Source organism: Antedon mediterranea, chromosome 1 (assembly GCF_964355755.1).
Source record: "Antedon mediterranea chromosome 1, ecAntMedi1.1, whole genome shotgun sequence".
Lineage (NCBI taxonomy): Eukaryota > Metazoa > Echinodermata > Crinoidea > Comatulida > Antedonidae > Antedon > Antedon mediterranea.
In genome coordinates, this window is record NC_092670.1 from 31535163 (window position 1) to 31551259 (window position 16097).

Consider the following 16097-nt stretch of genomic DNA (forward strand, 5'->3'; position numbering starts at 1 on the left):
TGTCTTTCTTTCATTATGTTTTCTGTCTTTTCTCGTTCTGTATTTTTTTGGTTTGTTTCCTTTCTGTCTGCTTTTTCTTTTTTTTCTTTCTTTCTTTTTCTGTTTTTCATTTTTTCTGTTTTCTATTTTTTTGCTCATTATTTTATTTACGGTTTAATTCATTTATTTTAAGGAAGAATATATTATCAATAGTGTTTCAATCTCTACAATACCTACACACTAAAATAAACACAAAACTTTATTGATATCCAATTAACGTGTATTTTATTTGGAAATAGTATTAAAAAAATATCCAAAAACAATGATTTTTTTCAACAAATATTTGTTTGATTAATCATAACATCTTTATACTCTTGTATTACTTCGTGTTCCTTCTTGTCACCAGTAAAAGAGCAATTACGGGTACGACTCTGAAAATTAAAATACAAACGAATAAACTATAAGCTTCCGTACATGAATCTTGAGACCGAATTTAACCGAATTGACGATTTTAAGATGAGTTTGTCGTATGATTTATGTTGCTGTTTCCAACAAGCCTACACGTGTGTAACATTTCCAGTTCGTTGGTTGATTGTGTATCACGTGATGAAGTACACTATTATATTCTCCTCATTGTAATTCATAAACTTTCGTTATTTGCATAACTGCATAATTGCATACAATTAAATCGATAACATAATAGGGAAGTAACAATATAACCTAAACGCGTGACAACCTGATTAGAATAGACGTTCGTAATTAGAAAACTTTTTAGAGAAAAACATATTTTTTTAGATTTCATAACGGAACGAAAATAACCGAATTGAAAGAAACTTTTGAACAAATTGAAGAAATGAAAAGGTAGGAAACGAGTGATGGGATATTGTTCTATTTTTTTAAACTCTGTAAACTAAACTGATACAGTACTTACAATTTTGCCTTTTTTCACAGACATGACATAATCTTGTACTACATTCCCGATCAGTCCAGCATGAGCTGGATTTCAACATTTCAACACAATTTTGGTTACCACCATAATTGTTTGGTTGACCACTTTGAAAATCTAAAAATAAATTTATAATCTATATAAATAATAATAATTGGACCGTATTCGTTAGTGTACATTGAAGAGTATACAAAGTATTAGCAATATGCAGGAAACGATTCCGGTATGAATATCGGTTAATTGATTGACTGAGATGTCTGAAATATTTGAGACGGCGCAATCAAATGAAATAGGAACACTACAATATAATTATGGGAGATAATTTTATGAAAATCGTACCATCGTCTTCGTCTTAGACACCTCACAAAATTACCCACCACAGCCAGGGTAATGTTGCTCTGCCCTCAGTAAATTACATTATAAACTCATTTATAGCATAGCTTCCATCACTTTTTTAAAAATAATTCAGTCAATGTACCAAATCACAAATTATATTTGTGTAATACAATCACAAAATAAGGAAATAGTACTTACACTCGTATGATGAACATGAATTAGGAACTCCGACCCAACTAAAATAACTGTCTTTACTTAATTTTTTCATTCCAATCCACGCACTTTTTGCAACAATAAGTTTACGAACGAAGCTGTTTTCTTGTTTATTATTGATGACAACAAGATCTGAGTTGAGTGCATTGCAATCAGATTGAGCTTGTTCCCAAGTCAAAGATTTGGCAAAGTATTTATAACACTTTGAACCATATTGATGCCAACCATAAACGCAACCTAAAATACAAACAATATAGAATTGAGCATTTATTCATTAATCTACAGTAGTTAGATGAATACATAGGCAGATTCACCCAATCCACTTCAGTTCGACAAACATAACTGTATGCCTATATTTTTACAAATATTGAGCCATTGAACAGCTTTAACCACACTGACAATTCATTTTCATACTAATTGTTAAAGTGCCATGCGAAGATGGTACATTTGTTAATTTCATCCATTCGAAAGAAAAATGCTTTTGGATTCTTTCGTGTTTTTATTTTGATATAGTTTAATATGGATGATGACTTTTTTGCCAGCTGTCCTTACTGGAGATGTTTAATAGTAATACCGCAACATGGTTCACTTAACTAACGTTTTATAGGCCTATGTTTTTAAATGGATACACCTGTGGAATAGAAAGGTAGCGGTACAATAACAACTTAAACAACACAGATTTAAATACATGTCTACAATAATATTAAAAACTGACTACCTCCTTCAACCAGAGTTGCACCGAACGTTAGGCAGGCCAACACCAACAAAATGAATCGTGCCATGTTGTAGATATGATATTGTAATTCAGCAGCAAGGAAGAAGTGTTGACAATAAGGCGTGTATTCGTTTATATAGACCTAAGTACAAAGAAGGTTGGGCCTATTTTACCCAATGAATACTTGATTCATATATTCGTAGATAATAGTAGCTAGTTACTGAAAGAACCATAAGGAAAAACAGCATGTGTCAACATTTTTTTTGAAAGAGGGAAAGACAGCGGAAAAGAGATATTGAGGCACTCCCTCAGTTGGGTAGATCTACGGTAAAGGCAATTCATCGTGTATGATTATAAAAACAATTATACATATTCAGGGTAATTGGGTAAAACGTAAAATGGAGTAAAATGTGTCTTCGCTGTGAAATTTAAACATACAGTATGTTATGAATTGCATTAAAAACAAGGTTGGACGGGGAGGCAAGCCATTAGCAATATAATAATGGGGGTGTCACGAAACCTAAGACCACGAAAGCTAAGACCCCCTAAGACCTAAGATCACGAAAGCTAAGACCCAAGACCTAAGATTACAAATATTTATCATTCGCACCTGCCTTGTATTTTAACTCCCAACATTTATTCTGAATACCACACCTTAGAATTGGCACTTTTATGAAAAAGAATCACATAAAAAGTAACAAATACATTTTTAAATTAATGATTTTACAGACGTTTTTCTCGCACACAAACTGTTTGCGAATTTCGCATGACTAGCCTACAGTACAGTAGCAGTTGTAGGCCTACATGTTCAATGTTTTTGTTTCTATGGAACGTCAAAAGAGCAACAATTATATAGAGGGCTGAAAACTCTATGGAGTCCATCTACAGTGTGGATGGAACAATGTAAAATTAAAATTGTAATGATAATAGTATAATCATGCAAGTACGAAGAAATAAATACTGGCAAATAAATTTTAATTTAAAAATCATGATTTTTTTCGTTTTATTTCTGTTTTTATACTTGTACTATTATTGTTGCTCTTTTGGCGCTCCATAGAAACAAAAACATTGAGCCAGGGGGGGGGGGGGAACTCGAGGAGTTACAATGTACAAAGAAACATGTCTGTAAAATCATCAATTTAAAGGATTTATTTATTTGTTTTTATGTGTTTCTCCGTCTGAAAGTACTTATAAATCCTAATTTTAAAGTGTGGTATTCAGGATAAAGTTAGTCAACAAATTTGGAGTCAAAATACAAGAAAGGCAGGTGCGTAAGAAAAACATGCTCTGAACCAACACATTGGAGTAAATATATACCCACAAACAACCCGTCAAGTTTGTTTGTTGTAAAGAAAAAATATACATTTACTCAACGGGCGAAAATAATGTGAGTTTATCTATGTTTTGCGGTAGTATTAAATTATATTTATGGTAATAAATGAAACCTGAAGGGTTTAAAATTATGTATGGATAAACAAGTATTGTTTTTAAGCTGTAGTATATCTTAGAATTTGTAATCTTAGGTCTTGGGTCTTAGCTTTCGTGATCTTAGGTCTTATGGGGTCTTAGCTTTCGTGGTCTTAGGTTTCGTTTTTCAATACAAATTAAAAACGATTAAAATACCATCTTTTGAACAAATTTTATTTTGAAAAAATACATAAAACAGTAAAGAAGGAACATGCACGGAAAATATAAACAAACATTGTTTAATATAGTATAATATAAACAATGATAATAACTTATAATAATATTAATCTTATTTCTGTAGATAATCCAAAAGTATGATTGCATAATAAAAAAGAGAGGTATACGACTATTGTTTCGCCAAACGAGGAGGAAATGTTCGAACTACCAATTTCGCTGGCGAAAAGTTGATTTCCATTAGTTACCTTTTTTGGCGGGAATCGAACAATAAACAAACTTTACACTACCCTTTTGTTTTTGTTAACAGTGAATAGTTGTGGTTTTTCGAACATGTGATTGCCATGCCAATCAAAAAGGAGCGATACTTTATTTCCTCAATTATTGTAACACTAAAGGTGGGCCTACGTAATAGAAAGAGGGTTCGGCAAATGAATATGCAAAACCAAACGTGTATACCCTAAATACCTCACGAACATAAACCAAGTGTGGACACCCTAAATACCCTACTGTGTATACCCTAAATACCCTACTGTGTATACCCTAAATATCCTACTGTGTATACCCTAAATACCCTACTGTGTATAACCTAAATATCCTACTGTGTATACTCTAAATACCCTACTGTGTATACCCTAAATACCCTACTGTGTATACCCTAAATATCCTACTGTGTATACCCTAAATACCCTACCGTGTATACCCTAAATACCCTACCGTGTATACCCTAAATACCCTACTGTGTATACCCTAAATATCCTACTGTGTATACCCTAAATACCCTACTGTGTATACCCTAAATATCCTACTGTGTATACTCTAAATATCCTACTGTGTATACCCTAAATACCCTACTGTGTATACCCTAAATATCCTACTGTGTATACCCTAAATACCCTACTGTGTATACCCTAAATATCCTACTGTGTATACCCTAAATACCCTACTGTGTATACCCTAAATACCCTACTGTGTATACCCTAAATACCCTACAGTGTATACCCTAAATACCCTACTGTGTATACCCTAAATACCCTACTGTGTATACCCTAAATACCCTACAGTGTATACCCTAAATATCCTACTGTGTATACCCTAAATATCCTACCGTGTATACCCTAAATACCCTACTGTGTATACCCTAAATACCCTACTGTGTATACCCTAAATACCCTACTGTGTATACCCTAAATATCCTACTGTGTATACCCTAAATATTCTACTGTGTATACCCTAAATACCCTACTGTGTATACCCTAAATATCCTACTGTGTATACCCTAAATATCCTACAGTGTATACCCTAAATATCCTACTGTGTATACCCGAAATACCCTACTGTGTATACCCTAAATATCCTACTGTGTATACCCTAAATATCCTACTGTGTATACCCTAAATACCCTACTGTGTATACCCTAAATACCCTACTGTGTATACCCTAAATATCCTACTGTGTATACCCTAAATACCCTACTGTGTATACCCTAAATATCCTACTGTGTATACCCTAAATACCCTACTGTGTATACCCTAAATACCCTACTGTGTATACCCTAAATATCCTACTGTGTATACCCTAAATATCCTACTGTGTATACCCCAAATATCCTACTGTGTATACCCTAAATATCCTACTGTGCACGAACATAAACCAAGTGTGTATACCCTAAATATTCAACTGTGTATACCCTAAATATCCTACTGTGTATACCCCAAATATCCTACTGTGTATACCCTAAATATCCTACTGTGTATACCCTAAATATCCTACTGTGCACGAACAACCAAGTGTGTATACCCTAAATATCCTACTGTGTATACCCTAAATATCCTACCGTGTATACCCTAAATATCCTACCGTGTATACCCTAAATATCCTACTGTGTATACCCTAAATATCCTACTGTGTATACCCTAAATACCCTACTGTGTATACCCTAAATATCCTACTGTGTATACCCTAAATATCCTACTGTGTATACCCTAAATATCCTACTGTGTATACCCTAAATATCCTACTGTGTATACCCTAAATATCCTACTGTGTATACCCTAAATATCCTACTGTGTATACCCTAAATATCCTACTGTGTATACCCTAAATACCCTACTGTGTATACCCTAAATATCCTACTGTGCAAAAACATTGTAACAAATTGGTGGCAAGAAATAAGAACAATATCTTGTCAACCAGTTTTTAACAATTATATACATTTTTTTTAAAGAATTATATAATTATTAAAGGAATTATAGAATTAAAACAAAAATTTTTAATCAGTATAATAATCAAGCACATCTACACATGATTCATATCCTTTTTTTCTTACATATAAAAAGTTCTTTAAAATAATTAAATCTTTTATAAACTAGAACTTAAAAATCTTTTATATAAATAATAGCATTTTCTTCTTTAATTTTTGTTTTAAACAATCAATACTAATGGTATATGTTGGTAGTAACAGAGAATCAGATGATTTCAACAAGCACCCGACCTAAACTTAGGCCTACAGTAATTGTAGGCCTATATTGGATCAAAGCACAGGGCGAAAGATCATTGTTCCTCCATCCAACAGATTAGGTTAAACATGCTAGCTCTCCCTTAATTAAGGCTCTCAACTTTATCTTCTGTTCCTGTAAGAATATAATTTTATATGAAATATGAATTGATAATTTGAATAGTTTTGTTAAAATTCTCCAGAAGACGATCAATGGAGCAATAATTCAATCAAATGATAAGATTTTATTTCTTTCTATTAAATCAATTCAATCTTTTTTTTTTTTGACATAAAACAAACTGCTAGTCTTGTTATATTCAATATGGCGGAAGACTCAACATTTAAACAATGGTATAATGTGTGTAATATTAAAAGCAGGAAAAAACCTACATATCTAGTTTAGGTCAGGGCCTAGACACGATTAGCAATGCTATTATTCTACATCCTATTAGTATTAACCATTTAATTTCCTTTTATTAATATGTAGTTGAAATTTGATTTTGAAAGGAATGAGGTAATAAAAAGAGAAAAAAAGTTTACTGAGCACTCCCTCTACTAGTACTAAACAATAGCCTCCTTTAGCCTATAGCATGCTATTATAAATTTATATGAATCATACTAACAATGAAATATTTAAATTATTTTAATTATATATCATTTCGAAAATGCATTTAACAAAATATAAATTCTCTTATCTATATATATGTACCTCCTCTTTTGTAAGTTTTTCTCCCTGTTTTCTTTTCATTCTAAGTCTCTCAATCTGTGTGAACATAACAATTCCAATACATAAAGCTTTGTCTACACTACCAAATGTGATGTTCCTATATATGGACATGATAATGTCATATCACTACCATATTCGGCACATCACACTTTTTTGTCAAACTAGTTTGATAGTGTAGACAGAGCTTTAGCACCTCAATCTGCATGAAGAAAAAAATTCCAATACATAAATCTCTGTCTACACTACCAAACTTGATGTGAAAAAAAAATGTGATGTGCCCATATTGACACAATGACGTCGTATTACTACCGTATTTGGCCACATCACACCTTTTTTATCAAACTAGTTTGATAGTGTAGATAGAGCTTTAGTTTCTCAATCTGCATGATGACAACAATTCCAATACATAAATCTCTGTCTACACTACCAAACTTAACTACCGTATTTTGGCACATCACACCTTTTTGTCAAACTACAACAACAACTTTGTTGTTGTTTGATAGTGTAGACAGAGCTTTACAATATCAATCATATTTTAGTAGACTTCTATTGAACTAAAGTAATATTTTATTTATCTACCAACTTACTGCGTTTAGTTTCTTGGTGAGTTTTCTGAACAGTTTCTTTTTAGCATCTTCTTTAGATTCCTTAAAAGGACAATATGGTTACTACATATAGAATTTAAGATCTACATAAACTTTCCATAAATAATGGAATTTAGTTTCTAAGCTTATCATGTTTGTCTACAAGAATGCAAGTTTCAACAATTTTTCAGATCTATATAATCCACCTATAAATAATAATAATAATATAATGTTGTATGGAATAACTCTATCAGCATCAAAAAGTTATAAACATAAATTTAAAAATAAAATTAGGCAAAGAAATAGTTAGTATTTAATTACTACATGAAACAATACTATTACTTACTTCTTGGTAGCATGCTTTATCTGGCATTTCACTTTTAACTGTCACTTGAGCTAAATAAACAGTAAAATTAATTAATTAGTAGAATTTAAGTATGAATATTTAAACGGGAAAAAAAACCTATTACTGTAATTTCAACATGTTTACCTAAACAAATATCCAATGTTGAATCATTTTCTATTGATATTTTATCCAAGGATCCATTACTAGACTAACTGTTAATGTGATGTGTGGTCTATTGTGACGCACACTGATTTGCATAATTGATCACCTGTGAAAATGTTTAAATAAGAAGGAATGTGTTTGTGAAGGTTAGGTCCTGCTTTGTCGTTGAATGCACAGACGAACATAGTACCAAATATAATGTGTCTAGATATTTATTGGCTAATCATAACACAATTGTCTCCCAATCATGTACCACTAATGGTAAATCCCTGTAATAATTCACCACATCATTTTTCTTCTCTGTCTGCATTATCAAACTATTTTGACGTGATGATGTGCTCAAGTATGGTAGTGATATGCCTAAATAGGGTAGTGATATGAAATCATCATGTCCAATGGGCACATCACATTTGTTTGTCACAAAAAGTTTGATAGTGTAGACAGAGCTTAACACATTGTTAGAACCTCTGACTTGTGCACTTTGACAAACAAGGCGTCCTGCAGGTGTTATCATCAGACTGCGTTCACGTTGCCTGGTTTGTGGATTTCCTCCTCTACCATAACCCACACATCTAGCCTGAAAATAAAGTTTACCACACTAGTAATGCACCCTAGTTTATCCTCAGTTCTACTTTAAATTGTATATTCAATTAAAATTCAATTGTATTCGCTACTGATGTCATCAAGGGTAAATATCTGCATTTAAGGACGAAACAATATAAATACATGAAAGAAAAAAAAATTACAATATTACTTGTTGTAATGTTTACAATTCATTGCAATTTGTTCATCCAGGAGGGCATAAAATGGTTTAATATTGACCTTATAGGTGAGATAGAATGGGGTATAGTCTGGTCAAAATATGAAGGGTGGAGTGAAAGAAGCGGGAGGTTTTAGCTTGGCTCTGACATTTTACCTACACCCAATCCAATAGCTTTGTTAAGAGCTGCAAATGGATCAATGCAAGTAAATCATATAATAATAGTACAACACTTGAAATAGCATACTGTAATATGCATTTATTGAACCATAACATGTTAGTTTAGATACACTTACAGGAGGGCTTTTAGTAGGTTTTCTCTGTACCTGGTCATGCTCAATACTGCTTTGAATAATGTCTGATTGTTTCTTGGGGCTAAAACCTTAAAAAATAAAATTAAAAAAATAGGTATTGTTTTTGAAAGATAACATGGTCGCTGTTGAGAGAGTGTTTGTAATTAGTTATCCGCACTTGGCGGATAACTCCTTGTGATTGTATGGGATCATCATTTTTTTTTTTTTTTTCTGTATTATTAGTTATCCGCTTAGTAGCGGATAACTTCTTGTAATCGTCCTGTTACTTTTTTTTTTTTTTTTTTTTCTTATTTCTTTCTCCTCCATTTTTGTGCCTCACGTATCTCAAAAACTTGTAAACATAACATTTCATAACTTTGTCAACATATGGGCATTTACGTGAAGTTGTGCACCTCCTATTTTTGAATGACGTCAGAGTTGCGCAACGTGACTTACGTGCGATTTTATGATTTTTTATGATTGATCATAGACTAAAAACCAAGCATAAATTTGTTTTGACACTTTGTGAAAATTTAAGTCATATCAAGGGCAAACTTTTTGTGGATTAAAAATGCCATGTTTTACAAGACGTTACGCGCGCACGCGCATTTCTCCTCTATTTTTGTATCTCGCGTATCTCAAAAACGTGTAAACATAACATTTCATAACTTTGTCAACATATGGGCATTCACGTGAAGTTGTGCACCTCCTATTGTGAATGACGTCAGAAATGCGCAACGTGACTTACGCACGATTTTATGAATTTCGCGTATTTAACATAGATTTTAAACCATATAACAATTTAAATTGAAACTTAGCAAAAGTTTAATTTATTTCATGCGCTAACTTTCTGTGGAAAAAAAATTGCGTGTTTTACACAAAGTTACGCGCGCACGCGCATTTAAAATTCAAAATGCGCAAAATTAATTTTTAATCAACTTTCTACGCTGATCATGACATTTTGACCATGTCAAAATTTCCCACGCGCGCAAACAATTTTATGCGCGTGGTGCGCACGTAGCGCTAAAAGATTTTTTTTTTATTGAATTATGTTTTTCCAGCCTTTTATAGTAATTTTACCAATTCTAAAACAATTTCACCTTACAATTACGTCATACGGGCACGTTGAATTGGATACTTTACGTGCGTTTTTGATGAAAAAGTTCAAAAATTTGTCAAAATTATGCCTTTTTTTAAACAGTCATAGATTCTAAACAACGAGGTGAACTTTTTTTTAATTACATATTCTGGAAGTTGATGAGTTGTAGAAATCGGATCATGAATCAATATGGCTAACCGGACATTGTGACGTCATGGTATGGCCACACGAATGTAAAATATAGGATTTTTGTCTCTTTCATTATTGCTCATCATATTCAATGGAGCGCATCACGCCTATCTGTATTCCTTTTTCTCTGAGATTTTAATATTGTCTAGGTCAATCAACTATCTTACGCATGAGTTAAAAATATTTTAATTTTTATGATGTCACCATGCCTAAAAATTTTAATTAACAGCGTCATTAATTTCATCTTTACAGTAAATTTTAATCTGTTATAGCTCGTAAGAATAAAATGTGATAATCACGATTAAAACGTTTTCAGGAAGCTATGGGATTGTAGATACGAAATCATGTGAACTTTTCACCAATCAGATGTTGTGACGTCATCATATGGCCAGTTAAATAAACAAAGTCATGTTTTCATCTTTTGCGTCATAGTTCATTACATTTAAAAAAGCGCGCATTAATATTTCACGTATTCAAATTTCTTCTAAACGTTAATATGTTGTTGCTGAGATAATTTCCTTCCGAAATTACTACAGTACCTTCGCGTTTCCTTTTGAAAATTAAAATAAAATACGGGTCCCGTAATTTCACCTATTTTACACTGTTTGTGACATGTATACAGATTATACTGTGTATACTATATGACAGAAAATATACAGCATTCAGTACTAACAACACATCATATTCTTCAGTTCAGGTCATAATGACATAATCTTTTTCGGTGTGCAATATTCCAACGTATGACGTGCACGTGGCGTTTGTCGTGCGGATAACTAACTCGTCAAAGTGACGAGTTTCATGTCTAGTTCTTATTTCTTTCCTTCCATTTTTGTGTAGAGCGTTTCTCTAACATGTGTAAACGTAACATTCCATAACTTTGACAACATGTGGGCATTTATGTGAAGTTGTGCACCTCCTATTTTTGAATGACGTCAGAGGTGCGCAACGTGACTTACGCGCGATTTTATGAATTTCGCGTATTTAACATAGGTCAAAAACCAAATAACATTTTGAATTGAAACTTTGCAGAAGTTTAATTTATATCGTGCGCTAACTTTCTGTGGAAAAAAAATTGCGAGGTTTACACAAATTTACGCGCGCACGCGCATTTAAAATTTGAAAATGCGAAAAAACAATTTCTAATCGACTTTCTACGCGTTTCATGTCATTTTGAGCATGTCAAAAATTCCCACGCGCCCAATATTTTTTACGCGCGCGGTACGCACGTAGCGTTAAAAACATCGCTTTTTCGAGTGATTTATGTTTTTTCAGCCTTTTCTAGTAATTTTACAAACTTTTAAACAATTTTGACTTAAAATGACGTTATACGAGCACGTAGAATTTAACAATTTGCACGGGTTTTTGATGAAAAAAATCAAAAATTCGTCAAAAATTAAGCCTTTTTTTAAACAGTCGTAGTTTCTATACCAAACAATGAAAGTTATTTTTGTTACATATTCTGGAAGTTGATGAGTTGTAGATATCGGATCATGCATTAATATGGCTAACAGGACATTGTGATGTCATCGTAAGTCCACGCGAATATAAAATTTAGGATTTTTGTATCTTTCTTCATAGCTCATCACATTTAATAGAGCGCATCTACACTTATCCGTTTTCCATTTTCACCCCGATTTTGATATTGTCTAGGTCAATCAACTATCTTTCGCATGAGTTAAAAATATTTTTATTTTTATGACGTCATCATGCCTAAAAATTTAAATTACGTGTGGCATAAATTTCATATTTACAGTAAAATTTAATCTGTTATAGCTCGTAAGAATGAAATGTGATAATCATGATTAAAACGTTTTCTCGAAGCTATTGAATTGTAGATACGAAATCATGTGAGCATTTTGCTAATCAGACGTTGTGACGTCATCATATGGCCAGTTATATAAAAAAAGTCGTATTTTCATCTTTTGCGTTATAATTCATTACATTTAAAAGAGCGCGCATCAATATTTTACGTATTCAAATTTCTTGTACACGCTAATATGTTGTTGCTGAGATAATTTCCTTCCGAAATTGCTACCTTCGCGTTTCATTTTGAAACCGTCAGCATGTTAAAAATTGGAATAAATAGCGGGTCCCGTATTTTCCCCTATTCTACACTGTATGTGATTGTGATATGTATACAGATTTTACTGTGTATACTATATGACACAAAATAACAGAATTCAGCAATAACAACATAATCATATTCTTCAGTCCAGGTCATAATGCCATAATCTTTTTCCGTGTGTAATATTCCAACGTATGACGTGCTCGTGGCGTTTGTCGTGCGGATAACTAACTCGTCAAAGTGACGAGTTTCATGTCTAGTGTTGTTTTTCAATTTACAACATAAATTTTTTACAAAATAACATTTGAATACCTCAATTGCACTGTTATATTTAGCATTTGGTTAGATGTTTTTCCTGCTGTGATGTAGGCCTAATTGTACAATAATACCAAGAAATATATATCAGTGAGTTTACTATTTCCATATGTTAGGCCTATAGAAATCATCAGCAGATTCTTTTTAATCTTAAAGCCAAGAATTATCCATCACTCTAAACCCTCAGCAACCACCTTGACTTTCTCCACTACATTATGAGTTTTATTTTCGTTTTTTTTTTTTTTTTTGGGGTCCAATCGGCATCATAACACACAACTGACAAAGTCTAACTGACAGCTTGACGAAACTGTCTTGACACATAAATTATTTTAATGGTTTACAATTTATGATCTATATTAAAAACTAATCGAAGCCAGAGGAAGGTTTTCACTGTTAAATTTGCATTTATTTTACCCTTCTTTTCATTTGCAATTTCAGGTGAAACAATGTTAGCTTTGACTGTATTTTGACAAGCAAGACCTCCAACATTTTGTCCTGATAAACTGCGTTCCCGTTGCCTGCTCTGTGGGTTTCCTCCTCTGCCAAGACCAACACTCCCAGCCTAAATGAAAAGGTTGCAATACTAGAATGATCATAATGCATGCAGTACACAAGCCCATAGTCAGGATTTTTACAGGGGGTTCTTTCCATAAAAAGGGGAAAGTGCAAGCGTAAGTAACTGAAGAAAAGATAGATTAAAGCCTAGCCTACCAGATGAATATAATGCGTCATAAAATTAAAACAAGTTAGGACTCTTTACCAGCACTTTCACTGTGGGTCACAAGGGAAACTTTTTAACCCCCTGGCTATGGGCTTGATACAAGCAGCTATTAAATAACTGTGAGATTGATTTTTGTTAAAACATACAAGTACTTACAAGAGTGATTTTAGATTGTTTGTTCTCAACCTTTTTAGCCAACTCAATATTATTGTGATTTAAATCTAAAAATAATTAAAGATTTAGGGTTAACTTTGGACAGATCTTCTAAGAAACATAAAATACACATATATTGTTTATTCAATGCAACTAATATTCTTAATTGGTGTATATTTTATTTTGTTTGTTTTGTTTTTAATTAATTTGTACTACTTTTTGTATAATAATGATGGAGTAAGAGCAGATTTCTGTTTGGGCTCATGCCTATTACTTGCTCCTATCAAGATGAAAATGTAAAACCTACTTTTAAGAACTTTTGCCGAATAAATATTATTATTATTAAGTTATGTGGCCAATATTAGCAATACAATTGGCACATGTTCAAGGCTCCTTCTTGGATAAGGACTAAATTTCCAATCTAAACATGCAAGAGTGGAAGAGTAGGGGGATTACCCTGGTGTACTGGTCCAGCTCAGCCGCTGTATTGTGGTAACCAAGGGACCTAATCTGAATTGAGGATGAATAGTAATACAAATATAAATCCATTGAAGAGGGAAAACAAGCCCATAACTCCCAAATGTGTTATGTATGTTTTTGTATGTTTTGTGTGAAACAGTAGAATCCACTGAAAATCTCTTCACAGGAAAACAAGCCCCTCCCAAATTTTTACCTTGTTTTGATAGTGTTTTGGTGCCATCAGTAGCTGATTTAGTAGTTTCATTTTCTAGATGTTTAACCATCCTACTCATTTTATCATACTGTTCTTCTACCAAATTTTCAGTTTTACTTTGCGAGTTGGCTTGCATTTTTTCAATACAACTATTCAACATTTTGATATCACTTTCTAATTGGTTAAACATCACATTCTGTTTTTTCATAAGGAACCCTCTACCAAGACCAATTAACTTGAGTCTTGAGTTACCAAGTTCATCTGTAAGAAAACATAACCATCTCAAATTAGTGGATCTAGGGAGAAGAGGGCTTAAAATATTAAATGACTTTCTGAAATTAACCAAACATTATATACTATTCCAATTTTATTTAAAATTTGTCTGAAATTCAGGAGACCAGTCTGGATATGTACTCTCGCCTCCCAAATGAATCTTTCCTGTGAATTGACATTGATGCCTTTACCAATTGGTGTTTGTCTTTCATTGATATACTGATAGGCTTTTGAAGGCTCTGTAGGCAGTCTTAAAGCTTGGCTTGAGGCAGGAATTTTGGTATAATATCCCCCACCAGCATACTGTGGTGGCCTAATGAAATAAAAGGTAAATAAATATATATAGTTATGTTGCCAATGACAACTGAACAGGATACAAACGAAATGAGCTTTTGATGTTCAAGCAAACTCCCCTGTCTACACTATCAAACTAGTTTGACAAAAAAAAGTGTGATGTGCCCAAATATAGTAGTGATATGCCAAAATATGGTATTGATATGACATCATCATGTCCATATATGGGCACATCACATTTTGTTGTCAAATAAAGTTGGCGCGCCATAAAGTTTGATAGTGTAGACAAAGCTTTAGAATAACAATTTTGTAAATTCTACTGCAGTAGATCTGTGTTAATTGCAGTCATAATTACTAACCCCTATTACGGGGCCCGTAAGGGGACACCTTTCAGGGGAAAGGGATGCCCTTTTAATATAGTGGTTCGGTTACATTGTCCTAACAAAGAGGGGTTTTAGCATTTTAATGTGTTCTTGGCAAATTCCAAGCATCAAAACTTTATACTATATGACTCTGTGACCTCTTGACTGAAACTCTTCTTCAACACTACTTTCGAAAAAAGTTAATATAGTTTAGTTTGTACAACTTACCCACATAAACTTTTAAATGGTTGTTGGTAGTATAATGTTGACTCATTATTGGGGTCTGACATGGTCCTAACTTCTAGGGCTCAGAATATTTTTGATGCTATAGAAAAAAAAAGAAGTTTATTGTTATGCCTAGTCATAACTGTAGGGTTTGAGTTTGTTTACAACTAAACCACTGAGCTATGAAATTAACTAACCAACAATTAAATCAATGACATCTAGGCCTAGGCACATTTTACTAACTATGCATAGTAGTGGAGCTAGACCTAATTAACTCTTGGTACTGCTGGCCTTTAATTAGCCTTTGCTTGTTTTCATCAGCTAGCAATTATATTATGAAGCGCCTCAACTTAATTAATTAGCCTCTGATGACCTACACACATTGCCTAAATAAAGGTAAGAATTGCCTACTCTTTTAATAAGCCGCCAACATATCCCTACTTTTACTAGGCCTAGTAGGCGTGTCAAGAGGTCCTCGTAAATAGCCTAGCTCTATAGTATAGTATATAGACCTTATTAGGTCTTGGCT

The 16097-nt window shown here is 32.9% G+C and overlaps 2 protein-coding genes across 2 annotated transcripts; both read right to left on the bottom strand.

The window, feature by feature from the left end:
• Positions 1–247: 247 nt before the first annotated feature.
• LOC140049047 (hepatic lectin-like) lies at positions 248–2316 on the bottom strand. The gene is made up of 4 exons (XM_072093863.1): positions 2193–2316; positions 1460–1711; positions 911–1042; positions 248–410 (listed from the first exon to the last, which is right to left on the bottom strand). Coding segments are annotated over exons 1-4 (450 nt in total). The 5' UTR covers positions 2257–2316; the 3' UTR covers positions 248–408.
• Positions 2317–5912: 3596 nt separating this feature from the next.
• On the bottom strand, positions 5913–15642 carry LOC140049055 (uncharacterized). The gene is made up of 11 exons (XM_072093875.1): positions 15572–15642; positions 14879–15000; positions 14415–14675; positions 13745–13809; positions 13282–13429; positions 9203–9288; positions 8612–8723; positions 7985–8034; positions 7642–7701; positions 7037–7090; positions 5913–6463 (listed from the first exon to the last, which is right to left on the bottom strand). The coding sequence occupies exons 1-11, from the start codon at positions 15631–15633 to the stop codon at positions 6407–6409; spliced, it is 1077 nt and encodes a 358-aa protein (XP_071949976.1). The 5' UTR covers positions 15634–15642; the 3' UTR covers positions 5913–6406.
• Positions 15643–16097: the final 455 nt, after the last annotated feature.